Genomic DNA, 26,817 nt, shown 5'->3' with positions numbered 1-26,817 from the left:
TTTTTATATTATTTATAAAAATAAAAAAAAGACTGTATATTTTTCGTGATTTTAGCCGAAAGAAATGCTGCCGTGCAGCGTTTATGGTGCGCGGTAGGTTTGGTAATTGAGCATTGCCGACCATCTGGGCGGTCATACCATCGACGTTGGGGGTCAAAAGAAGCTTAAACTGCCCCCCCACCACCACCCCGAGGGTAAGTGAGTCAATGAGTGACTAAGCGCTTCTTGCAAGACTTGGAAACTGGCCTCATCGTTATATTAATGCAAACAATGTTTAAGTTCTTTAGGCAGCTAGCTATGGTAACCACAGTTCACTGATAGCTCAATGATTATGATCACACTTGTTTTCTACATGCAGAAATAAGGATTTTAATAATTTACTGCTCCCGATTAGGTAAAGAGCCTGACGAAAACGACTTAAGGGCCGTCTTAGTGGGGCCAACGGGTCTGTTGCATTGACTTTCATGATTTTAAACTCTGATTTTAATGTACGGTTGTCATCTCGACGCACGGCAGGAGTGAGCTCTGAATAACCAGCACGTCAGTGTTGACGCTGGAAAGATACAAAAGGAAACAAACAATGCTGGACGGCCAAACCGCCGAGGCGCCTAGATGTTGCGGAAAAAGTGCAACAGCAGCAAAACGCTGGACAAAAATATGTGAGGAGAGAATTTGCAGTTTGTGGTGGGGGGGCATCAGTCACAGTTAAACTGAGTCATACATCCAAGAATGCTAAAAATAGCCTTTATCTGCTTAGTTCTTGTTTATGAGGCTTACGGTTTGGATGGAGTTGCCAAAAGGTCACTGGACCTTTGCCGAAAACTCAAAAAACATAAATAAAGCTGTTTGGGATGAACTATTTCTGTCTCCCTGGTGGAACTAATAAGCTCTGTGACCCCCATAACGTTGCAAAACATTGACCTTTTTGAGGACAGCGACAAAGGTTATGGCTTCTATTTGACCCTAATGTTCCCCTAGAAGGGTGAGGCACAGGTGGGATGCCAAGTCCAGACCTCCTTCCAGCACTTCCCCAGGACTGTTCCACAACGCTGGAGTCACAGTGGAGCGGGGACCAGAACATGTTCCAGATCCTGGTCCTGGTCAGACTGGGAACTGGAGGAGGACCCTGTGGAGATCTGGTCGTCAAATTCCACACGGATGTCGCAGAGCTCAACGGGAACCAGGGACAGAGAGACCAGAGAGACCGGATCGTGATCAGGTGCCTTTGGGTTAGAAAAATCCTCTTAGTTGGTCTCCGTGATGAATTTTAAACAAAGATTTAGGATGAAAATCAGATAAATACCGCAGGTTTGGGGTTTCCAGTGGTCGGTGCGGCTCGGTGCCGTCGTAAAAGTAACACGGAGACAACAGGCACGAGGAGCAGAGAGGTCAACCCGATTCCCAGACCCAGCACTGGCATCAGTCCTGAGGAGGTTTACACAAATCACCACAGAGCAACCACCGCCAGGAACTTCCTGACAGGTCCTACGCAGCAGATTAGCATCAGATGTGCACAATAATCTCACTTATCAACATTTTCAATAACAGACTGACACAAAGAAAGGGCAGAAGTCCTAAAATGATCATTTGATAGCCTCTGGACCGGATTATTAAGGTTTAAATTCCTGTTGCTTTGCTCTCTCACCAGATCTGGAGCGGGTTTCTACACACTGGGGGGAGGACTTTGCAGAAGCGGCCATGGAGAAGGTCGGGTAGGAGAAGTTGGCCACGGCGCAGTAAGCCCGCCCTGGAGCCAAGCCGGCGAAGTCCACATAAGTCACCACTTCCTGCGTCCAAACAGTTCGGGTCTGCGGCGACACACAATAACGAGGGTTTTCAAAATAAAAAGGACACAAAATCCTTTAAATCACTGACAGTTGGATTTAAATCCCAATTTCTAATGAATGTGCTTATTTCTGGCGGACATGAATGAAGAATTCATGCACGGGTTCTCTGTAAAAGTCGGACCAAAACAGGTGAAAAAGCAGGCAGACCTGGCAGTCGGGGTCGCCGGTGGCGCTGCACACAGTCACGGTGGTCCAGGGGTCGATCAGCTCAGAGATCGGACAGCACCTCTCCAGCGAGCACCTCCTGCTGACGGCGCAGGGGAACTGCACCTTCACCAGCAGGCGCTCATCTCTGAGGGACACCGAGACTGACGGGGGGCTGAAAGCTGTGGAGGGCAGGGAAGACCCGACGTTTACATATACTCAACAGTCCAGAACCCCAGTTCAGAGAAGAGCAGACGGACTGAAGTCGGTGTAGTCAAACTTGCGCGGCTGGACCCAGACTGTGGCGCTGGGGCTGAGGTGGACGCCCAGGCGGATCATGTTGTACAGCTCGAAGTTGGAAAAGGCCTGAGAGAGGTCGCAGGTGCGCGCCGAGACCCAGACGCACCAGGAGACGTCCTGCCAGGGGTCCCTGCGTCCAGAACACACCTGAGATTATTAGGAAATTCAGGGAAAGTCCACCAAGAGTGACAAAACAATGACTGTAATTGGTTTTTAGATGTTTTTGCCTAATAAGAGTAGAAGCCAACTAACATTTACTAAAGCACTTACGAGATCTCAGAACTCGGGATTAACACTTCCCAGTACTACGCAATTCCATTTTAATTCCAGAACTCGGACATAACTCGGACATATTTCCAAACTTTCTCATTGTATTTAATGTCAGTATTTCTCGCTACAGTCAGATGCTGATATGCATCCCATGACTAATAGGATGCCCCCTGTGAGGGGGTGAATCTGCAGCAAATCTGCAAAGAAAATTCGGAATATAAAAGGTGATGGAATGATCAGAATCAGAATAATTCCTTTTAAAAAAAAAAAAATAATAAATCCAGCATAAATGTGATACTGAAATTAAAAAGGCTTTCAGTGTGAGAATATTCCAATAATGTGATCTTTATGTCCTCTTTACCCATTTGATATTTATGATTAATGCAACATCGCCACGCTAAAAGTGCCAGAATGTAGAAATTTAGACAATGTGAGCAACTAAAGTGTGTGTGTGTGGTGTGTGTGGACGGGGGTCCAATTAAATTAATGGAAGAGCAGAGGGGGGAATTCTTGAGAGATAATTAGCAAAGCAATAAATGCAGTAGTACACACACACACACACACACACACACACACTCGAGGACTTACCCCTGAGTCTTTGTCTGCACGGTGTAGGTGGTATTAGGACTGGCATGGGGACAATCCCACCGCAGGAGGCAGCCTAAATCCAGCGACTCCACCGCCGTGTAGCAGACTAACCCGGTCGACCCTGGAGGTTCGCACGAAACCGGCACGCCATAAATAGATCCCCTTAGAGATGCCCAACGGCCCGCTGTCGCTACTTTCAGCAGAAAACGAGGCAACACTCACCTTTCACGAGCAGGGCGAGCAGCACGCACAGCGCCCGGAGGCCTGCGGCTGCGGTCTCCATGGCAACCCCGGTGACCTCTGGATCAGATCTGCCAGACGGGCTTAATGGCCCGACATCACTGTCCCGGGAAAGGAAGACTGATGCGAGCCTGAGACATGACGGCGAGGAGGCGGCGACGGCGGCGACGGAAGGGGAGCGGGGAGGAGAAATGAGGACTTAATTGACGGCGGGCGATTTTGTAAGAGAGAGGATGGACCACATAATCTACTTAGAGGATGAGAAGTTTGAGACAGACAATTGGAAGATAAACTTGGGCGTTGTAAGGTTTGTGTGGCTAATCTAAGTGGCAACATTAGAGGGCCTTCCATCCCCGTTTGGGGAAAAAAAAAAATTGGCTTTTTTGTTAAATTCTGCATCGTTGACGTGCTAAATATCGATACGCACACAAGAAAATCAGCTCTTAAAGACCAAGAGGATAAAAATTTCAGTCATGTTAGCGAAGCTTCCTTCTTACCCCCCCCATCAAATGGTCTCCTGAAGCTCCCGCTTAGCTTGTGACATGAGGCTTCTGAAATGACTCGAGGTCATTTGACCTTGACCTTTAAGTATGCGGCGCCATCCATGAACTCCAGGGGTTCCCGTAAAGGGAAAAAAAAAAAGGCACTGAAATAAAACAAAACATTTTAAAAATGCAACAACCCCCCTCCTGCAAAAAGACAGTTGGAGAAACAGAAGCAAGGTCAGGTCTATCATTTTATTCAATGCCACCTCTTGAATAATAAGAATCTGTACATCAATTAAGCAGGTCTTTGACCATTTATCCCCAAAAGTAATGACATCAACAGTTTTCTTTATTAGCAGTAATACAGTTGAAGTGCTTAAACCAGGCAACCAGAGAAATATACAGCAACAAAAACAAAACAAAGTACAGCCTACACTTAATCGTCTCGCTCTGACGCGCACTCATTCCAAAACGTGCACCCCTGCAGTAGCCTGTACACCTCTTAAGAGACATCGAAACGAAACGCCCGTTCATTCGGAAAACAGCACCAAACATCAAATATCAATGCAGCAGTAATAATACTAAACATTCCTCTTTTCAGCATCTCCGTCGGCATCCGAGCCTGAACGTTACGCAAATGTACACGATCCGCAGCGTGAAGCATGCCGAGCCTTTAATATTCCAGACGTCGTCCGGCTGTGACGCCCTCGGCCCAGCAGAGGGCGATATGCAGCAAGGTTACCCGGAAAAGGCGATTCTTTTCGGAGTGAGCTGGAGTGTGTTTCAGCAGGGGCCAGATCACAGCCCGCACCGAGAGTAAGCGTGTGTGGAGGAAGTCGAGCGGGGTATTGCTGAGTTAAATCTGTGCAAATTCTAAGAGGGAACCCGCTTAACATCCGTCCGAAAAGCTTCTCGTGCACGTGGCCGTTCTGCGTTTTTTTTGGTCTGGAGAAGCAGTGGGTTCTATGTCTGTGGCCCTGGTAGGGTCAGCCCCAGCTCCGTGCTGGGGGTCACAGTGGTGGGGGTAGGAGCGGGTGACAGACCCTTGGGTCCAGGGCAGAGAAGTCCCCGAGAGGCTCCGTGGTCCCCGTTCAGGTTCTTGTAGTGGTTCCTCCGTGGTGGACCTCTGAGACACACTGAGGGGAAGCGGAAGCCGGCGAGGCAGCAACCCGGGCAGGAGATCACCTCCTCCTGCTCCAGAGAGTGCCCGCTGCCGGAACCAAAAGGGGACGGCCCGGCGGGGTCGGAGGCTGGGGAGCCGAAGCTGTTGTTTTTGGTCCTGCTGGGAGCGCTGGTGGTGGTGGCGTCCCATCCCTGGGGACGACCTGCGACTGTGTTGTTGTTGTCCAGCCGAGGGAGATGAGGGAAGCTTGGAGGTCCGTTGGAAACGGCCGACTGCCAGCCATTCTCGAGGGGAGGGGTGGACGGCTGCAGGGGAGTGGAGGCGCCAGAGGGAGGAATCGAGAGCTTGGAGCAGGGGGACGAGGACGTATCCTGGGTGTCCGGCGAGCTGGTGCAGTCCATCGGCTCTTCCTCGCCCTCCCTCTCTTGGCCCAGCGACAGGGGCTCGAGGGACAGAGGAAGGCCCGAATCGCTCCCCTCCTCCAGCAGTCTCTCTTTTTCCGATAACCCCTTCGCGTCGCCATTCAGAGAGTCCACCTCGTACGAGGGCTCTGCCTCAGTGACCTCAAAGCCTGGCGTCGATGTGATCTGAGGCGGCGGCGTGCACGGCAGCGAGTGGCAGCGCCGGTGCCTCCTGGGCCGGTCCTCGCAGTCCATCTCGGAGGGGTCGTCGCAGTCGGGCGGCGGCGGGAGGGTGAAGGTCAGGGAGATCACCGACTTGCTCGGCGTGTCGAACAACTTGATCTTGCCGCCCTTGAGGTCCTCCCTCAGGGAGAAGGGGTTGACCCGCGCCGGAGCAGCCAGGAAGCAAGAGGGGATGTCCGAGGGGCAGAGCACGGGGGGTCGGCCATCAGAGGGACTCAGATCCGATGTGAGGGAACGTCTTCGGTTGGGATCTTCAGCGGCTTTGGGAAAGACAGAAACAAAAAAAAATAAATCCATCTTTATCTGCCTCTGCACCTTTTATCTCCGTAATCCAGGTTTCTCAACACCTCATGACGTGCGTAGCCTTGTTTTTAACGGAGAATTGGATATTTTTTAAACGTTTGCGAGACCTTTTTGACCGTTCCTCGTCTCACCTTTGACCGCTGGCTCGCCCCTCTGCATCTTCTCGGTTCTCTTCTCCAGCTCCACCACGATCACGGAGAAGGACGGACGGACATTCACATTCAACTAACAGAAGGGGAAGAAAAATATATGCAAATAATGCAAATGATGGCGGTTCTCGTCTTGCTGGTTCCTGCCAAAACCCCCAACACACGCCAGAAATGAAAAAGGGAGTCTTTAATGTCAAACCCCAATGACAGAACAAAAACTCGTGTTCTAAAATTGCCAACAGTGCACACGTCAGAAGAAGCGGTTCCACATTTACGTATTTGGCTGCATCTTTACAATATTTGCCAACATAATTATACGTAACACTGTTGTATTCAGGGAGGACAGCTAAGCTACAGGATGCTAGCGGAGTGGATTCTTGGAAGAGTGGAAGGTTCTTACACAACAGCAGGAGATGGCCAGATTCAGGAAGTCCGGAGGACAGTCTGCGACCATTTGCTGAAAGCTCTTCACATCCAGACCAAAGTCCTAGACCAAACAGCACCGAGGAAATTACTCGCATTACCACAGTTCAGGAGGGTCATTTGTGCTCGTTCATTCTTTTATTCGACGTAAAGTGGCTCTGAATGCTCAACTATTTATAGAGAAAAGCTCTCTTCAAAAGGACTTTAAACACGGTCTGTGTGTGCTAAACACACACTGCGCACCAGGAGAAGGCTGCACTGTGTCATTAGCTACACGCTCATTGCACCATTTGAGGTGAGGCAAAATGGTGCAAATATGTACAGACAGACGTTGACTGTAGGTCTGAAAAGATGAGGTTTTTTTTTTTAGTGGAGATCAAGTTAGAAAAGACCCGAGTCTAAAAAAGGACAGTTCCTGTCCTGCAAGTGCAGTTTTCTGCTACCTGATACATTTCTGCGGTCTTATTCTTCCTTTAAAGACAGTAACTTAAAGCTACTTTACATTTCCACTGAAGCTAACTGCTAACACTAGCAATATCTTCAGTGGCAACATCCAAAGCCTGACATTGGGGGGGCTATTTTTAGGGTCGTACAATAAATTCACACTGATGGAACTGGTATAAAAGGGCTAAATCTGGTTAAAAACTTTAATAAATCTACAAGATTAGTTTTGGTGCCAACATCTGTTGCTACATTGTATCCCCATTAGAGACCTGAAACTAAGAAAACAGGTTGTAGATGTTTATATTCTGTGGTGTTTGAATTCTAGTAAACAGGTTTCAGATTTAGCTTTAGAGGGGTTTGTGATCTGTACCACTGCCAGCCACCAGGGGGCGATATGCATTTGTTTGGTTTCTGATCTGTGAATGGGAAGGGGGGGGTGGGGGATTAGCCCATGCTGTCAGCTACCTCAGTGCGTGGCAGGATGTCTGGGTCGGCCTGTATCCTCGCGATGATCTCACACAGGATGATGCCATATGCAAACACGTCCACCTGCGATAAACATTTCATTGATGCGTTTGCACACCAAATATGGCTCCTGTTGTCTACGGTTGCACACCTGTTGCGTAACAATCGCCGCACGCTGTTGAAATTACCAAGTTAAAAAATCGTTAGAGATTTACGTCACCGCTTTCATTCCAACCTCCGGACTCCACAATCTCCTTACTGTGGGCTAATGATCAACGTTCCTTTACCTTCTCATTATACACCTCCCCTCGGAGCATCTCTGGGGCCATCCAGTAGGGGGAGCCCACGATGGCCAGAGGGGTCTGCTCCTCTTCCTCGCTGCAGGAAGAGAAGAGACATTAAACGTGGTGTTGACCTAAAGTGTCTGGTCCAAGTATGACACTTTATCTTCTTCACTTATGAGGCATTTAGCTCAGGAGGTCAAGCAAATTATTCTTGCATTTTTTCCTGATTCTGAAGTCCAAATGACAGATTTTATACACAAACACAGGAGAAACTTGTGGTTTCTGTTATGCTGTAATCCTGAAACAAGGGAACTCATCTTCTCACATTTATATTTTAAAAAAAACCCTCAACATTCTGCAACAATATTGGTTTTAAGAGGAGACTCTCTCTTTAAGAGGCTAGCTGCCTTCAAAATAAAAGCACTACATCCGTATTGCACAGAGTTATACACCAATTCATGTTCGAGCCCTCATTTCCCACAGGCATGTCCAGGACAGAAAAAGGCCTTAATGTGGCCCTCTGGCCTTAATGTGCGCCCCCCCCCCCCCCCCCCCACATCTAATAAAGTCCCCGTCTACTAAAAAAGATAAAAACTCTTAATTTGTAGAGACACGGGACAATTAAAAACAGCGTGTGCAAATTCAAAACATCTGTGATCATTTAAACACATTTAATTTTGACATTTAATACGCCGAATGCAACTAAACTGACCGGAGCACCATTCGGGCTCCACCTCATTAACCCAGAAGCCGATGGCGAGGGGTTACACGAGGTCACCGCTCGCTAATGTTTGTGTGGGCTTCTTCCGTTTCTAAGAAGCCAGTGTTTTTCAGTTATGTGGAAATATCATTGTGCAACACTGGTGGAATATAAAAAAATAAAAAAAAGGAAGGAACAGGGGCATGTGCAGCGGCAACGTGCACACGCGTGCTGCTGGCAGCACTTCCTGTCTGCGTTATTTTCGGCCGCTCTCGCGGCCTACGATGCTGCGAAACATGACAAATGGATGACAGCGGCGGGAGTAACGGCAGAGCGTGGAGCCGAGGTGCCCGCGGTTCCTGACCTGCACGCACATTTGGAGAAGTGGGACAAGAGACGGGGAAAACGGGGTGAAAGGGTGAAGCCGAAGCACCCTGGGGGATGGCGGGGGGGTAAAAGAACAGGACTGGGTTGTTTAAAAGTGGCAGCGCTCGTCCAGGAACAGCGAAATGACAGACTGGAATACTTTGACCTTATTTGGAACTCTTTTCCTAAACTCCTCTCGGCTCCCTTCCGAGCGCCACAAATTCAGAGGCAGCGCTCGCGGCCACGCTTGTCAGCGCCTGTTTCGCTACAGGATGCGACGGCGTTTGTGTGATCGAGAGAGCAAACAAGGGCTGACGAGTGGGACGGAAGAGCAGCGCCGCAGCTGCCGGCGCACAAAAGCAGGCACGCTCGGCGCCGACACGCGGCGGAAACGTCACGAAGAATCCGAAAGGCCGGACGGGGCGGCGGCGGCAGCTGCGTCTCCTCAATAGGTCGCGTGTTTATGAAGCGGCGGCAGAGGGAACTGGGAGGGCAAACGAGGTGAAACTGCGTCCGCGTCGCCTCTTTGACCTTCAACTTCCTCCTCCCAACAGATACTTTCGCTCTACTTTAAGTAACAGACACAGGAAGAGGGACGTCATCGTTTCAAACCAGTGTGACCATTTTTGGGGGGGGAAAAAAACCCGATGAAGACGGGTCTTTAATAAAGAATTCTGTTGTTGAGCAGCTCCGTTACTGCGGCAACGACGGCTGAACCAACAGCAGGTATTTCGGAGCCGTCGTTTCAAAACGCGCTACAAATGCGGCGCTGCGGCCGTGGGGAAACTGGTCTTGTGAAAAACAAACAAAAAACAACAGTGCTTGTTGACACTTTGCTCCAATAAGATAGAGGAAGAGAGATAGAGGGACAGGAGTGCAGGAGTTTGATTTATTGAGCGGGACTTATCTAATCGCCCTGTCGACACCGGCTTGATGAGTGGACTCACCTGCAGTCTGGAATTTTCTCTGCCAGACCAAAGTCTCCCACGATGGCCGAGCACATGCTGCCCTCCCAGCGGACCAGGCAGTTCTGCAGCCACATACAGACACGTCGTTACAGCTGTGTTCTTATTGTCCGTAGCCTATTAGCGCATGTGCTACTAGGTGTGCGTGGCGTCACCTTGGAGGTGAGGTCCCTGTGGAAGAAGCCCTTGCTGTGCAGGTAACGGAGTCCCCGGGCGATGTCCAGCGCTAGGCTGAGGCGCACGCTCCAGGACAGGTACACGTCGCTGCCCAGCAGCTGCTCCAAGTTGCCACCGTTGATGTACTGGAGGCAAAACGGGTCGCAAACACAGATCATCAAAACATGCTAGTGCTAGTTCTTACAAAGTCCGACACGGCAAACCGGGTTTTTGGCTTTTATTTGTCCTTCGCTGTCAAGCAGCTGGGTTACCATGGCAACGGCAGGTAAACCCGCTAAATATGCAGAACCCTGCCCCCCCTTCCTCAATCTCCACACATTTGTAAAGTCTCTGCTTCTTCCTTTTTTATGCTAAAACACAGCGACTGGCTTTACAACGCCAAAGGAAGCTAGCTAAAATCTTGTTCACGCAAGCTTCCCCTTACCTCCGTAAGAGCGTGGAGCTGCCCCTCGTGGACACACACTCCAATAAACCTGAAAGACAGAACGACACGTTTTAGGCACGCGCCACAGAGCGTCTCGGGGAGCCGATTCTCCGTTAGCGGGTTTAGCCACCTGAGTATGTTGGGGTGCGAGAGCCGGTTCATGAGCTGGACCTCCCTGAGCATGTTGGCTCTGTTACTGGGCAGGATGTTCATCTTCAGAGCCATCACCTGACCCGACACCCGATGCTGCACCTGCGTGGGGAGGGAGAGAAAGAAATTAAAGCTAATGCGATGATTGCACCACAAATAAAGAGGGGACGCATTTTAAAAACTGTCAACATTGCACGAAGCTTAACAGATCTAGAAAAACCAAGACGGCGGCACCTTATTTATAGTGTTAATATAATACAGGACGCCAACGCTGCAGTCGCATTAACGCTGCGGCGCCTCTGGAAGTCGGCCATGAAACATTAGCAGGTCAGTTCAGTCTCTTCATTTGTTTTTGCCGCTGCTATCACCATGGATATGTCTGGTATGGTAATCACGGCGAGGAGCGGCGCGCTCACCCTGGCCTCGGGCGACATGTTATTTGACTTCCCCCGAGAACCTAGACAAACAGACGGTCGCAAATACTTCTGGCAAAGCGCATAAAAGGAATAAGTCTGCGCTGTTCCTCAAGAAAATAAAAACAAAAACACGATCAAGACAGTTTTATTAATGTGAATTCACTCCTCCAGATGTAAACAAACCTCCAAAATAGCGTCAATTTGCAGCCGTTTGCTGGAAATACTGAATTTCAGAAGCTGCGACATCACGAGAGGCACGACTCACTCATCCCCCCGTGCAACGTGAGCCCGGCCACCCTCGTCCTAATGATGAAATCCGACGCCCTCCCCAATTTAGCCACTGCGTTCTGCGTCGCAAAATAATCCCATTAAAAAAGACAAACAGGAGCTGAAACAGGAGCAAATGTTGGTTTTTAAACAAGTTGCCCCACACCGTCGCATGTGTGTGTGTGTGTGTGTGTGTGTGTGGAACAATCCGCTCCAGCCACGCCGCTGCATTGTTCTGCACTTGTCGCCGAGCGTTCTGACCCCGATCTGGTTTCCGAGGCTTTGAAAAGTGCACGTTTTGTCAAACAACCTTGAATGGCGCCGGCGCGGCGATGCAGAAATCCATCAACTGCTCAAACTAACACTTCGGTGTGGTCCCCCCCCCGAGCAAACGCTCCTTTTAGGCTAATAAAGATAAAATGGGGAGGAGGGGGAGGGGATTTTAGGGTTTCATCAGGAATTACGCGCGTGTGTGTGTGTGTGAGAGAATGGATATCAGCTGGCCACATAATCAGAGTGATGCAAAAGCCTATTAGAGGACAGACTGGAGTACTGAGAGTAATGCTATTAAAACACACACACACACACACACACACACACACACCACACACACACACACAACACACACACACACCACACCACACACACACACAACACACACACACACACACACACACCACACACACACACAACACACACACACCACACACACACCACACACACACACACACACACACACACACACACACAACACACACACACACGGTCAATGAGGCGATCTTTAGCTCAGCAAAGACGGTGGCGCTGCACATGCACGGGTGCCTCCAAAACTGCACGAGGAAGCCGCTTCCTTCCCCGGGGAATCACTCCGAGGCCGAACCCAGGAGAGGCGGCGTGGGAGCCAGGGCGGCTTTATGTAATTACACACTCGAGCGCATTTAGGCGAGATCTTTCACATGCCGCCGGCTCCTCCTTCCACTCGCGGCGATACCAGTTCTGGCATCACCTCTCGCGACGCGCCCGTGAAGAACGGTTGCCGACGTGAGCTGGACGCTGACGCGGCGGAATAGCGGCGGCGCCGACAGTCGTCCGTTTTTGCGCCCTCCAGGTAAACAAGTCCTCACTCGTCACTGCGTCGCAACAGTAGCATATTCGCGAGTACGTGTTCCTCCGTGCAGCTGCCTGGTATGCCGTTATCAACACATGCATCAAGATTACACCATGACACAGGGCAGTTTAACACACACACACACCACACACACACACACACACCCACTGACCTACTCACACACACGCTCCAACAAGCACATTTGCCAGCAATGAAGTGCTGCTGTCAGCAGAGGAAAGGTCACGAGCATCGCTCTCGCTCCTGTGCCAGCATGGTCGGTGGCGTCTGTTGCCAAGGGTGTGTGTGTGTGTGTGAGATGGGAGGGGGGGGGGGGGGGGTCTTAAAGCAGCTAGCTCATACCAAATACGTTTCTATGCGCATCAAAATCTGACTACTTGTCCTCCGATTAGCATGCAAATTTATTCAACCAGACTTTCTGGCTGCAGGTTGCAGTTGCTGGATTATGGGTGGAGTCGATCCCCCCCCCACCCCCATCCCCGACTGCTATGTGGTGATTTGCACCTTTTATTCTGTTCACAGCGGTTGACCGCTAACGCCACACCACAACAATCCATAAAGTCGTCCGCCAGCGAGGCTGCAGCACAGCAGAGGTCGAGCTTACGCGTCGATAGGTGGCGCCTGCTCTGCTCTGCTCAATGGTGGCGTCTAAAGCTGAACTACCGCCGGGATTCAGGTTCCTTGTGCAATTTGTTGTCTCCTCTTACTGACCGGGACCCGACCCGACAGTATCCCGATGGTGGGGGCGCTAAACTGTGTAAAGTGCAAACAACAAATCTAGGGCCGAGTCTCAAGAAAACGAGCCCCTCCTTCAAAAACAACTTGAGGCCTTTTGCTCTCCTGTGAGAGAACGATGCAGAATTCACTCCGTCCCACTCCAGCAGTGACAGAGAGGTGGACTGGAGTGGAGGTGGGGGGGGGGGGGGAGCTGCATGTGGTCAAGAGCGGAAACCCTACCTGATGCAGGAGGGGAGGCACGGCGGAGGCGAGCAGACGGTCTGTTGCACAACAACAGTGGGCCGAACACACCTCCCCCTTTCTTTTGTAATACACCTTGACAGGGTCAAGATGTTCACCAAAAAAAAAAAATCACTAAATTGCTCTTCAACTGTATATAATGACTTGGATTCATAACTGCAGCGTGACGCGACGGAGTTGACAATACAAATAATGAGCTCTCGTCACTGATACCGACATGCATCAAGTCATTTGTTTACCTTACTGCTGGGGAGCGGCCCTCGCCCGAGGCTAGCGCTAAATGATCGCAGTCAACAGCGAGCCACCCTGGGGATGGGAGCAAAGGCGTATTTGTGCCTTACTGTAACACAACATGGCTTTCACAAACACTCATTTCATTAAAAACTGACTTTATGGTGCAACTTTTGCCCTTAGCGCTTCATGCTAGCCCGCCTCGGATTGGTAACAAAGGCCGGCGTGGAAGTGACGACAGGCGACATGAGTGATGCACAGAACTAAGAAAAAAGGTAAATAAAGGGAGCAGGTCCAGACTAGAGTGGAAGAAGTGGAGGAGCAGTGACGGAAAAGTGCAACGCTAAGCTGCTGCTTTTCAAGTCTGAACTGGCTCTCCAATACAACACACACACACACACACACACACGCGCACACACACACACACACACACACACACACGAGCTGATCACAAAACACAGATGACAGCTGATGAAGGATGCAGCTTTCTTTGGAGTCAGCTTTTTTTGTCTCCTTTGTGGTCTTTTCATCCTATCCAGGACTCATCACATCCCAACACGTCCAGACCGGGAAAATCCCACAATCGGCACGTCGAGGTCCCGGCTGAATTAATAACTCAAGAGAAGATGTTCAAGCTGTCGTTGTGACGGATAATTAATTTCAAACGCAGTCATCCCCGCCGTTATTGAGCTCACACTTCATTAATGTCAAAAACAAATCAAAGGGTTCGATCAATCGTTATTAGAAGAAGAGGTTGTAGATCATAAAATGGGCACCGAGAAAATGTAATACCTCAAGTCAAAAACAACAATTAGATCTTGTGACACTTGTGTAAAGCCATTATTGAGCCTTTGGGGGGGGAGTGTTTTAGCCCGACATGTAGGGAAGCGTCTCATCTTGCACGCAGCGTTACCACGGCAGCGTTTACTTCCTGATCAGCTCTGTCAAACACAGCTGTCGCACCCCCCCCCAAAAGCAGCGCTGCAAATGTAGTTTAACATTTCCTACCCACAGTGTTGCTGCTGGAAGGCTTGATAATGTACCGTGTTGCAGAGAAGAGCTTTTTATTTAAAACCTGGTTAAAAAAGAGAAAATGGTTTATCCAGGTTTGCAGAGTGCGTTAGCAGCAGCTGTTAGCCATATTTAGCTCAGCACGTCAAACAAATGGGGCTGACGCTTCAACTTTTCTTTTTTTAATTTTACAACCTTGATGTTTCCTTATACTCGACGTGAGGACCGCACACCAAGGTAACGCCGAGCTTTGTGTGATGATTCTGTCAGAAGTGGAAGAAACCCACCTGGCGATGGCTAACAGCATAAATCCTGTTAATGGGAAGAGCTAGCTAGGATCAAGGGATCGCCACCATCTTTTGGCGAGCTCATCACTTATAACGCTGCAACACTTGATTTTTTCCCCTCTGTCGACTCAACAGTATGTTGCTGCCACTTAGGCCAAGATCATCAGCGGTCGGCTAATTTGACAGATCAGCGGCCACAGCAGAATTAAAACTTAAGTAGAATTATCACAACCCGGGGGGGGGGGGGGGGGGGGTTAGCTCTAATCCCCACTCAGGATAAAATTAATTCAGCAAAGGAGGGACATAAAACCCAGAACAAGGGTCAACTGCCACAACTTTTCATTGGAATCAACAAGAACTTCACCATCACCGTGTTATAATTGGAGCTGGAGGTCCGAGGAGCTTCTGGGGGTCCTCCAGAGAGCCCAGCGACCACCAGCCCTCAGAGGCCTGCTGCTCGCTACCGGTTGGAGAAAACACACACTCACAAAAGAACTGGAGCCTCAATCGATTGTGAAATTTATCTACAATGAGAATATTGTTTCAGATCCCCAACAGAAAGTTGAACGCCATCCAAACCAAAGAGACTTTGAAGGAAGATGTAGAAGTTTGAGGATCTGTTACGACACGTGCACCCAGTTCCTCCCCCCCCCCCCCCCCCCCAACCGCTGTTATGTTTGAGAGGTTTTTTGCAGAAGAAGAACGCCTGTTGCAAGCCCGGGGTGATCGATCGGGACCCATGTAGCCGAGCACAGCAGGCCGGCCATGACGGTCTGGGGGGGGGGGGCATCCAGTGAGGTCAATTTGGAGTTTGATTAAATTGACATTTATATTAAAACACTATTTCAGTGTTTGGATTTTAGCGTCACAAAAGATCCATAAAAATATTAACCCACCGAGCGGGGCTGCTAGGCCTGAGGAAAGGCTGGCAGGAAGGGCTTGATGCGGGTTTAGGATCTGTCCAGGGGAGGGGGGGGGGGGGTCCTTGCCATGTTGCACCGCTGCATTTGCACAGCAGCCCAGAACAAACATACCAGTCGTCGTCTCTATAGAGCCTTTCACCGATTCAGAGGGCGAGACGGTGGCGCTCAAACTCACAGCAAGCCTTCTGTACATGGGTGGCTAATGCTAACAGCTACAGGGTAAAGTGAGCACTGGCTGCAAATCCAACCAATTGCACTTGAACCAACCCCCCCCCCGTTATCTCGTTGCGCCCCTGCGACGTCAGATGGATGATGATTTACCCGCAGAAAGGGGCGGGGCTTGGAGTCCAATCAGCTGATAACATGGAAAAACACTCAAAACAGTGGCTGGCGATCAATAACGCGCGTCGAGCCAATCGAGGCAAGAGATGGATTTATTGACCGGCGTTGCAGTGGCGACGCAGCCACAACAGAGCAGCGCCGTTGTGCAGCTATATGAAAACATGTCTGAAAGTTCCCAAAAACAAGAGGTGCGCTCGGGTTTGTCCCGCCCACGATCCCACCAAACAACCCTGAAACCGTCCGATCGGACTAGAATTCGCTCCGCTTGCCTCAACGCTCCTCCTGGATTCCGGGAAATCCTTGGAGAACAAGTTGTGACTCTAGATTTTGAGTTCTGCCCGTCGAGAGTCGCCCTTGAGGGACCACCCAAACAAAAAAAGCAACACGATAACCGCCCAGCTGTGCTGGTCATCCACCAGGTGGACGGTGGCGCCGTACCGAGGCCGGGGTCGGGTTACCGACACGGGCCGGAGCGACCCGTCCATGCTGGATCTACTTACACACAGTCTGACGCACGCGTGTGAAGAAAATAAAGAAAGCAGGCCAGGAGGTGTGGATTTCACCCATTACGCCATCGGAGGGGGGCCAGAACTGTCAAGCACTCCTGGGTTTATGGGCTTCATCTAAATATCGGCTCCCTGCCAGGTTTAAATCAGTCAGAACCAAGTAATCGGCACATAAACAAGATCTCCCTGGAGAGCTGAACCTCAACATCTGATGAGAACATGTGGAGGAGTGGGTGAACACGCTGCACCTGCATCAACCGGCTGCATTGCCGCCATATTTGTTTATTTTTGAATATATTTCACTGGCAGACTGAATATAGAGACGGTGAAGATGGAGCCGGCTTAAACTCATGTTTTTCCTCCAAAAAAAAAAAAAAAGTTTGTCGCACTTTGGGGGCCACTTTTACACCGGAAGTCAAAGTTTTCATCCCTCAAAACCTGTTGGGAGCGTGACACGTCTCCTCCTCCTCCCTCCCCCTCTCACCTTGAACACCTCGGAGAAGAATCCGGCTCCGATCTTCTCCCGGTTGAAGTCGTCCAGGCGAGCGAGGCTGGAGACGGCGCTGCGCAGGGCCCGGTACGACGACGGCCGGATCCGGTTGGATCCGTGGACGCTGTGCAGAGGCGGCTCCGCGTCTCTCGCCTGCTCCGACTCCATCTCCATCTCGGCCTCTCCGGGAGCTGGAGGACTCGGGACGTGTGCGTAGTTTTAAAATCCAGCCCGGCTCCTGTTGGCAATTCCCATGTCTAACGCGAGGCCACGGTGCGGGAGTGGATGGAACCAAATGTCGCAGACCACCGTGAGGAGGCCTCGGTGGAACACCGCCCCCCCTCCTCCTCCCGTGCACTGGTCCAGAACAGACTCGGTCCTGCAGAATCAATCCGCAGTTTGGGTGAAGTCCATGGTGGCGCGCAGCGGGAGGCTGGGCCGCTTTCTAAAGTGCGCAGGCTGCAGCCGTCTTGGCAGCGGCGTCTCCCCCCCTCTCGGTTTCCTTAAACTCCGCTCCTCCTGCGGCCAGGGGCTGGAAATGGCCGGGACTCTCCTCTTCGCACGGCTCCTCCAATTAAACGCCGGGTTTCCAGTGCGCACCGATGCCTCACTGGCGCTGCAGCCTATTAAAAGCGGAGAAGAGAGTGAGCAAAGGGGAGGAAACGGGGGCGGCGTGCGCATCCGATGTGACAGATCCGCCGCTGAAACTTGCGAGGACTCAATCGGGAGGGAGACGCCGGCGGCCGGCGCGCACCGTTTCCGCGCTCGGTGCCCTTTTGCGCGTTATCTGCGCCGCCGCCGCCGCCGCCATGGACGTGCGAGGGCACCGCGTCGCCTCCCGCTGCTGCCCTCTGCGCTTCGCACGCACGCACGCACAAATTCGATGCCTGGCGAGTTCGCGGGCGAGACTCGAGTCTCGTCCGGACACGCACACGCGGTAAAAACAAGTAAATCAAGACAGCTCCACGGTCCGGTCCGGTCCGGAGGGGGGGGGGAGAATCCCTCCGCCGGAGCCCGGCTGCGTCGAGAGGCCGAGGCCGGGGAGCGTCTCACTCACCTGGGCTCCTGCTCCGCGGGCATGTTTCCCCCGTACGCGCTGCCGAGATCCTCCGTCCGGCGACCGGAAGCTTTATTGAGGCTGATTCGTCGGCTCTTCCGAACCTTCCGCGCTGCTGTCCCGGCTCGATTTGGCACCGACGAAATAGAAACGCTGACTTTTTTTTTTCTTTTTTTTTTTTTTGGCTGCGTTTTATTGGAGGCAACGGGGTGGGCGGGGCCTCACGTGATTACCGCAAAAATGCACCTGAGGGGGCGCCTTCGCTGCTCTCACCTGTACGGTCAAAAGTCACGACTTTAAGCTCAAGCACCCTGTTATTAACATTATTTTTTATTTGTTTTTAATCCTTCTGATATAATATTGCATGTCAGAACAGGAAAAATAAGGTTATCTAATACATTTGCCTGTTGACAGCTGCGTAATTCAAGCTCATTTTGGAGAGTCAGGTATGATTATTAATGGCTGTCGCAGGCAATTGTGAAGGGATGGCAACAAGCCATGAAACTCTGAGCGCCTCACACCTCGGCGCCACATTCTGACACGCGATGGAGATTCTCTCTGGGCTGCTGGACGCTTCCCTTACACTGTATTATTCATCGCCGAGTTATCGGCTCCGGAGGCAACGATAAACCCACTATTGTGTCTGGTGATAATACAGTATGTCCTATTTATTATTTATGGATTCTGATCACTAATTCAAAACACCGATGGGGGTCTTGCTTGCGTGAGTGGATTATATGCAAGCGTTCATGCATGGGTGGTGTGTCAGAGCGAACTCTCTTGACCTCAGTTGACCTATTCCCGTGTTTACTTTATCAATAATAATGAGTGCAGACGGTACAATTTTAGCGCCAAAAGAATTTGATCGCTATATAGAAAACGCAGCATTTTGTCGCAGGATGTAGGGTTTCGCATTCCTTAAGATTTGCATTTGAATAGAACAGGGAACAAGTAAGGAATGCTAGCAGTGCTAGCTAAAAACGAGCACCCTTGTATGGTCTTCGTTAACTTGGGCTGCAGAAGGTTAAGCCTAATAATGACCCCTATGCCTTAGGCACGTACCACCGCCTGGTTTATCTTGTTCATCCGTTTCAAATATAGAGATGCCACAATGAAATTATTACGAGTCAGATTTCAGTTCAGCGCCAGACTATCGCAGTGACGTGACCTTTATGTTGTTTTTAATCAGCGGGAAAACCTATTTGACCTGGCATTACTTTAGTTTCCCCATTTACCAGCATGTTGTAAGTTCCTCATCGCATCAGCGCAACCATCTCGTTAGCCTTAGCGAATCTTTACCTGTGTTCATTAGTCACATGTGGCTGACAATGAAAGGTTAGCAAACATGTTAGCGTGCAGCTGCTACCCATCCTCGCTTGAGATCAGCACAGAGGCAACAATCGAAACTAAGTCTTGGGGAATTTCCTTCAGACTGGTTTTGTATGGCTACATCTCTCAGCTGAAACCTCCCAAAGCTGTGGAGAAGCTCTCAGAGCGCCGTGCAGCGTCAATAAAACATCACACGTGAGGCTCTTTGGGTTTTGAATTCCCATTCCCACCTATACATCCGGGCCTCGGCAGGACAAATCCATACCCGGCGCCCGCTGCGCCTCCCATCTGACCATCTCAGTGGCGTCCTCTCGTTAAGGCTCATCTGTGGATGCTAACAATCACGCTCTCCCCCTCCTCCCCTTCAGCCAGGCGGGGGGGGGGGGCAGGGGCCTCTATAATTGGTTTTTGGAGCACACCAGCTGTTTCATGTGCCTGTAGCAGTCCCCAAAGGAGATGAAGGGATCTCTCCCCCCTTTTACCTCCTCATCTATCCATCTTGCTGGATGAAAGACAACTGCCAAGTGAGGAGGCAAGATGCTGCTGGGGGGGGGCATGTAAGCCATTTATAAATAATACATTGCATACGCTTACTTTTTTGGAAGGAAAAAGGAAAGGATAGACAAAAAAATGTGAATAGAACACAAAGAAAAACAAAAGCCACATTTAAAAAGAATTATAGGTGTTGCTAAAGCATAAATCTTCCTAATGCCTGGTAATTCCCCTCAAAAATGCTCCCAGATAAGTTTGCCAACAGAGAAACTGGGAGAAGGCGATTCCAAAATAAAAGCATAGTAATATTAAACTGGAAATAATAACAACAAAAAATAAGATAATAATAAAAGTGTGAGAAAAATCTCTTTTTGCCTAATAATGAAATAACGACACCCCAAAGAATAACAATTACACCAAAACACAAGATAAATGATTTTATGCTTAGAGATACAGTTTTTACAGTTTCCTATGCTGATTTTTATCGGAAGTTTTAACATTGGGAGAGTTCCTAAACTCTTAAAAACCCCATGGCCATTAAATCAACAATCAAACGAAACCACGCCGCGACCTGGATGGAGAAATCCCACCCTGTTTTTCACTCCCTGTGGAGAACAATCAGAGTAAAACACCGCACTTGTCCTCTTAAGTAACGCGAGCATCCGCGCAGGCACCCAAACAGCCCAGGAGGCCGACACAGATCGGCTTACGTTGGTCTCCAGGGCAGCAGAGGTGCTGCAAAATGGCTTCAAGAGAAGTGCTGCTCCGCCCGGAGGGACCAGCAAAGCAAATTAATCTCCTGGATCCAGACTGGGAGGGCGGGGGGAGGAAAGAAGGTGCTCAGTGGTCTCCTCAAGAAATGAAATGTAAAACTAAAGGTGATGCGTTTAGTGATTGGTATTTAGATACATTTTCACGTCTAAGTGGTCAAGGTAAGCAGCAAGGACAGACGGTTGGCATGTTTTTCTCCCAGTATTCCCAGATTCCTGGTTTCTGCAAACACGGAGTCCTTTTCCCCTTTTCCCCTCTTGTCTGTACATGCCTGTTTTCTGAGCCTCGGTTTCGTGTTTCAGGTGAGGAATGAGCTCTCGGTTGGGACAGCGAGCTTTGTTTTGTGCCAGGCTGACGAGAGCTGTCTCCAGACTAAAGAGCTGTCCTCTCCGGCTATGGAACGGTGGGTGCAGAGGTCACATGGGTCTCCCTATTGTGGTAAACAGGAGATGTATTGATCATGTGGGCTCAGCTTTTTAACCATCATTTCCAACCTGGCTCTGAAATGAGGTCCCTCTGGAGTCAAAATAATCACTAATCTGCTCAGCAGTGGTGCTGCCATTTCATCTATTTTATTGATTCCTTGTTTCTTTTACATTGTCCCACATAAACATTGTTAAAATCATGACTGTTTGCTTAAATACATAAAATATTTTACAACATACACAATAAATGCAACAAACTACATATTCAATTTAAGGTTATTGAATATGCTAGATATAATAATTGTCACAATATGCTTCACATATTGGTGACACACATATTCTGCAGCAAATTATACTCATGTTGTAATAATATATAACAATAAAAGGTATTTTGTCAATCGTTTATGCCAAAACGTCACACATGTGAGCACGTTGCTGCTGACTGTAACACACAATATGGATTCTCCACTAACCCACTGACCTGTATTGGAGAGAAGCTTTTTATTGCGTGTGCGCGCTCAATTAGAGCTAAAACACGCACCGATGCTCCTCTCTAGTGGCAACACGCGATACTGTCTCAGGTTATGAGTTGAAAACTTGCAAATACTTCTTAAAATAATCTTTTCTGAAAATCTATACGGTAGAGGAAGCATTCCGTATGTTTTCAGCTTCTAAGAGGGATTCTGTAAAAAATAAAATATTTTTTTTTTGTAATTTTAATCTTGTCTAAAATTCGACTGTTGCCAATTTGATTTTATGCACTTGTAACACTGAGAACTGAAGAAGCTTCTGGATAGAAGGCGAGACGTCTTCAAAGAGAAGAAACAGTCCAGTTGACAGAGAAAACTACCTTGGATAACTGTTTTATTCATAGTTTTTACTGTTTTCACAAACACCAGTATATTACCACTAAAACTATAGGAAGCTTATTTTTTCCTATGGAGATTTGATTTTACAACAAGTATTTTAATGGAAATGTTAAAAAACATCACACAGATAAACAGGTACAGACAGACAGACAGACAGACAGACGCACGCACACACACACACACACACACGATCGGGAATTCACCACTTAGTGGTGACATATAGTGACCTTAATTCTAAACTGGTCGCTGTTAATTTAATTTTGCTTCACCCGCAATAATCCCGTTAACGCAATAACTCCCTGGAAGAGTTAAAGGTTAAACTGTCAAGTTAACGCTAAAACAACCCAAACATTTCACAATAACAACCGAATTATTATCGATATATATATATTTATTTTTTTTGATGTGGACAAATGTGAGGGTGATGTTTGGTCACCCGCGCTGTTCGTTTACTAGACTCAGATCAACCACACAAACAACAGGAGGCCTTGCAAGGGAGAGCTGACGAGCAGTTCAAGCTTCCTCTCTCAACTCCGTCCGTCTGCTGCTCGCTCTCCTCTTTTATTTGGTGCACACAAGATTTGTGTCAATCTGACCTCATGATTCCTTCTCCTCCTATCTCTACGACTTCCTCGTGTCCTTGAACATGATACCTCCCAGTGCTGGGTACATAACAGCTACAATACTTGAGTCAAACACTCATACATTCTTTTTGATTAAACATTCTAAATCTACTTACTATACTTACTATAGCATTGAAACGATAATAGTAATAACAACAATAATTCTTCTCACATTTCCCTCCTGTTTATCGTTAAATGCGTCTAGATTCTCATTGTCAGTATTACATCATTTCATTTCATGAAATTTAAATGCATTACGTCATTTTCCTAGAAACACATTTCTTACACTCAGAGTTCAACATGGGTACAGCTTAAGACATCTCAAACATTTCATTTACATCGTGCATCACATTTGTCCATTCTTCTTCTGATTCCTCTTCATCGTTGTCCAGTAGAGATCGTTCTTCCACCTGCAGCAAAGTACTAGTAACAGCCGATCCCACGAGCCGGCCAATGCAACCCCGAACAAGAGGTACTACACAGCAAGCTAGTATGGCTAACACTAGCAGCACTATCCCTATCATCATTCCTATCTTGAACAACAGTTCCCTCCACCTTGACAACATCCCTGTAAGCCAGTCTGGTGGGGGACTACCATCATCAATCATAGCTCTCTGTAGTTTAGTTAAATTTTTCAATGCGCTATCTATCAGGTGACCGTCCGCATCATTCTCTGGGATGAACGTACAACAGTAATCTCCTACCATTGCACAAACTCCTCCCTGGGGGGCCGTTATGAGATCTAAGGCCATCCTATTCTGCATGGTCATCAGTCTTAGCGCTGTCATTTCTTCCTTGACTCCTGTGAGAGCAACTTTTGTCAAATTAGTAAATACTTTCAACCTGTAATCAACTGTTTCCAATCTCAATATGTTCTTTCCCCACCATCCCTTATCCACTAATTGCGTGCCTTTGTCTCCTGGCGCGAAAGTGGGATAGTTACATGTACAGTTATAACCTTCTGGACACCTCTGTGTTGCTTCATCTAAGGTATATAAACCACATAAGTGCCGGGGGTCATCAATACACTCCTGTTCACACTGTTTGGAACTTTTATTTTGCTGTAGACACGTTTTCCGATAATACCGATCAGTTGAAGTGTTAAACTTCACATCACGACTGACTCCCAGTGTGCATGACGTATAAACAACTTTACAGACATCCTTGTGTAATGACCCCAAGTCTCTACCACCACTCCGTGCATAACAGTATGTGTGATTTATTGCACCTAGCACAGGGAATCTGAATCTATTGGCTTTCCCTGCCATTGTCCGTAGTGGCTCTTGGGTGCAGTTGCTGCGAGCGAACCACGTTCCATCCAACAACTTGAGTGTGAAGTTCGTGTCACGGCTTAGCCCTATGTGGACAAAGCACTGTCCTTCACTCCCTGTCATCGGTTCAGCAGTTACTCGCGGTGTATGCACAGAAACTGGTAGCATAAACAAACGTAACAACGAGAATGATTCCGTGTCCGAGCTGTGAAATTAGCATAGCGCCACCATGTATTCAAACTGTAAGTGTGTGAGGACTCTGGATTTTGTTCTAACCACGAATGTTCTAAGTGGCTAACTACGGTGCGTTTAGCGCGCGTAGCTCTCATCCTGTCTCAGAGCATCTTTCTGTGCCTGATTACCTCCCTCCTGTCGGAAATTCCAAAGACCAAAACTCACGAGCCCTGCCGTCACAGCACTCACCACAATTAGGAAGAACAACTTCATTTCCTTTTAGATCTTCTTCACAGGTTCCGACGGGGTTCAGCCGTTGCTGGACCTATACAGGCCGTCAGCCGTTTACGGAGAGTCCGCCACTGCTCCCTCGCCTTCACCTGGAAGAATTTTCTGTTTTTTACAATGGGAAAGGTGTATCCACGACAGTTTTCCGTCCACTCGAACTGCAGTCTTTGTGGTCAGCTGTACTTGATAAGGACCTTCCCATCTAGGCGTGTTCCACCTCTTCCGCACAAACTTCTTCACCCACACGTAGTCGCCCGGTTGAATGGGTTCCTGGGGGGTGGAATCTGTGGAAGACACAGGACTAGGCAGAACATTTACAGTATTCACACTTCGGTTGAGTAACACTTTTTTCAGATAATCTGCTATTGTTTCCTCAACATGTTTTAGCTCATTTGTTGTTGCAAAGTATGGTAGGCAATAAGGCCGCCCATATAATGCTTCAAAGGGTGTGATGCCTGTTTTCTTGTGTGGTGTTATGTGCATCCATAATTTCACCAGGTCGAGACAAAACATCCAGTTCTTTCCTGTCTCGTCCATACACTTCTTCAGTCTGTTCTTAATAGTACCGTTGACTCTTTCAACCAACCCTGCACTCTGGGGGTGGTATGCGCAGTGATTCTTCAAATCAATGTCCAAAGTTACTCCTACAGTTTTCACTATCTCATTTACAAAATGGCTTCCATTGTCGCTCCAGATGACCTTCGGGATGCCAAACCTGGGAATGATCTCTCTACATAAAACTTTTGCTACTGTCAGTGCATCTGCTTTTGCTGTGGGGAAAATTTCTACCCACCTAGTAAATCCATCTAACACTACTAGACAATATTGTTTACCTTCACATGGTGTTAGCTGAATAAAATCTAGAAAAACTGTGTGAAATGGATGATTTGGTAATAGTGTAGTGCCTGCAGGGGCCTTAAGGGCTCCCTGTGGGATGAAAACGTCGACCGGCAAACCGGTCATGCATGCAGAACTGTTAAAAAAGTTATTAGCAGCAGTACAGCAGCCCCGTAAAATAGCTGTATGTAAATGCACTGCACACACTAACAACACAGACGCAGTCTCACAAGGCAATGCCTTTACACAAATAGCACATTGTGAACAAAAATCTTTTGAGTAGGTATGAAATCCTATAGTATAATAATGTTCATTAACCATCTGTACCATCCCTCCTGTTGAGACATGGCATGGCCCATGGCTCACTAATGCTGCCCATTTATGCATATTCCGGGGAAGGATTGGCTTGTTTCCTATGGTTAATAGTCCTTTGTCATCCAGTTTGGCTCCTCGCTTCTTCCACATGGCCTTTTCTTTTTCTGGAGCACTTTGTTGCATTTCTTTTAGAATATCATTATCTGCAGGTTCTAAGGTAAATGATTCCTCATTATCAAGAAGTGTGTTGTTATTTGCTGCAGCCTTTGCGGCTCTGTCAGCAAAGGCATTGCCTTGTGAGACTGCGTCTGTGTTCTTAGTGTGTGCAGTGCATTTACATACAGCTATTTTACGTGGCTGCTGTACTGCTGCCAATAACTTTTTTAACAGTTCTGCATGCATGACCGGTTTGCCGGTCGACGTTTTCATCCCTCTTAAATTCCATTGTTGAGCAAACACAAACAGCGTGGAAAAAGCATATTGACTATCTGTGTAAATGGTAACATCTTGTCCTTTGCTTAGTTCACAGGCACGTGTGAGTGCGACGCGTTCTGCAGCTTGAGCAGAATAGGAGGAGGAAGTGATTTCGCCTCCACCACCTCAGTTGCTGTGACTACTGCATAGGCAGTTCTAGTGCGTCCACAGTCATCCTTTCTCGATGATCCATCCACAAAGAGTGTCTGTCCTGTAGTCAACGCGACATCACTAAGATCTGGTCGCGGCAGGACCGTAATGGAGACCTCATCCAGGCAGTTGTGCTGGTGTCCCTCTTCTGCGGTGGGTAGCAGCGTTGCTGGGTTTAAGGTCGTGCAGCGTCGAATCGTCAGATTCGGCTGAGACAGCAACACTGCCATGCAGGAAAGATGACGTGCGGGCGACAGGAATGCTATCTTACTTTGTAGCAGCAGTATTGACACTGCATGTGGAACTAGCAAAGTTAGCTCATGATATAGCACCACTCCTGCGGAGGCTTTCACTGCCTCAGATGCTGCCACCACTGCTTTAACGCATGGCAGGAGTGCACAAACTACGGGATCTAGCTTGTGGGAGTAGTAGGCCACTGGCTGCCTCTTATCTCCGTGCTTCTGCAACAAAACTGAAGTCATAAAATTACCTTTGCAATCTACGACCTGCTCAAAAGGCTTCTGATAGTCTGGCAGCTTTAACACTCCAGCACCTACAAGGGCCTGCTTTGTGTGTGTAAATGCTTCTTCAGCTTCAGGGGTCCAAGTTAACACATCAGTCATTGCTAAGGGATTATCATACATCAATGCTTGTAAAGGGGCAGTTATTTTCGC

The 26,817-nt window shown here is 48.7% G+C and overlaps 2 protein-coding genes and 1 long non-coding RNA gene across 3 annotated transcripts; 1 reads left to right on the top strand and 2 right to left on the bottom strand.

The window, feature by feature from the left end:
- Positions 1 to 26: 26 nt before the first annotated feature.
- On the bottom strand, positions 27 to 3,981 carry si:dkeyp-75h12.7 (uncharacterized). The gene is made up of 7 exons (XM_057028182.1): positions 3,372 to 3,981; positions 3,150 to 3,270; positions 2,252 to 2,421; positions 1,995 to 2,173; positions 1,646 to 1,808; positions 1,304 to 1,425; positions 27 to 1,223 (listed from the first exon to the last, which is right to left on the bottom strand). Exons 1-7 carry the CDS (start codon positions 3,430 to 3,432, stop codon positions 1,056 to 1,058), a joined length of 984 nt encoding a protein of 327 aa, XP_056884162.1. The 5' UTR covers positions 3,433 to 3,981; the 3' UTR covers positions 27 to 1,055.
- Positions 3,982 to 4,112: 131 nt separating this feature from the next.
- On the bottom strand, positions 4,113 to 17,333 carry tesk1b (testis associated actin remodelling kinase 1b). The gene is made up of 10 exons (XM_057028177.1): positions 17,063 to 17,333; positions 10,472 to 10,593; positions 10,342 to 10,390; positions 9,896 to 10,042; positions 9,723 to 9,805; positions 7,713 to 7,803; positions 7,426 to 7,509; positions 6,494 to 6,580; positions 6,076 to 6,169; positions 4,113 to 5,901 (listed from the first exon to the last, which is right to left on the bottom strand). The coding sequence occupies exons 1-10, from the start codon at positions 17,240 to 17,242 to the stop codon at positions 4,838 to 4,840; spliced, it is 2,001 nt and encodes a 666-aa protein (XP_056884157.1). The 5' UTR covers positions 17,243 to 17,333; the 3' UTR covers positions 4,113 to 4,837.
- Positions 12,155 to 14,440, top strand: LOC130523166 (uncharacterized). Its single transcript, XR_008949811.1, has 3 exons — positions 12,155 to 12,282; positions 13,693 to 13,784; positions 14,049 to 14,440. It is a non-coding gene; the product is annotated as an uncharacterized LOC130523166 (long non-coding RNA).
- Positions 17,334 to 26,817: the final 9,484 nt, after the last annotated feature.

The sequence above is a fragment of the Takifugu flavidus genome, chromosome 3, assembly GCF_003711565.1.
Source record: "Takifugu flavidus isolate HTHZ2018 chromosome 3, ASM371156v2, whole genome shotgun sequence".
Lineage (NCBI taxonomy): Eukaryota > Metazoa > Chordata > Actinopteri > Tetraodontiformes > Tetraodontidae > Takifugu > Takifugu flavidus.
The sequence above is the reverse complement of the archived record's forward strand: the minus strand, read 5'-3'. Positions and strand labels throughout refer to the sequence as shown.

Excerpts from the sequence above, each read along its gene's own strand:
- tesk1b (XM_057028177.1), bottom strand. The coding sequence starts at position 17,242 with ATGGAGATGGAGTCGGAGCAGGCGAGAGACGCGGAGCCGCCTCTGCAC. Across the intron at positions 9,806-9,895 it reads ACAGGGACCTCACCTCCAAG|AACTGCCTGGTCCGCTGGGA; the intron begins GTGACGCCACGC and ends ATGTGGCTGCAG. Across the intron at positions 7,510-7,712 it reads GGGAGGTGTATAATGAGAAG|GTGGACGTGTTTGCATATGG; the intron begins GTAAAGGAACGT and ends TGTTTATCGCAG.
- si:dkeyp-75h12.7 (XM_057028182.1), bottom strand. The coding sequence starts at position 3,432 with ATGGAGACCGCAGCCGCAGGCCTCCGGGCGCTGTGCGTGCTGCTCGCC. Across the intron at positions 2,174-2,251 it reads GTTTGACTACACCGACTTCA|CTTTCAGCCCCCCGTCAGTC; the intron begins GTCCGTCTGCTC and ends TGCCCTCCACAG. Across the intron at positions 1,809-1,994 it reads CCGGCGACCCCGACTGCCAG|ACCCGAACTGTTTGGACGCA; the intron begins GTCTGCCTGCTT and ends GTGTCGCCGCAG.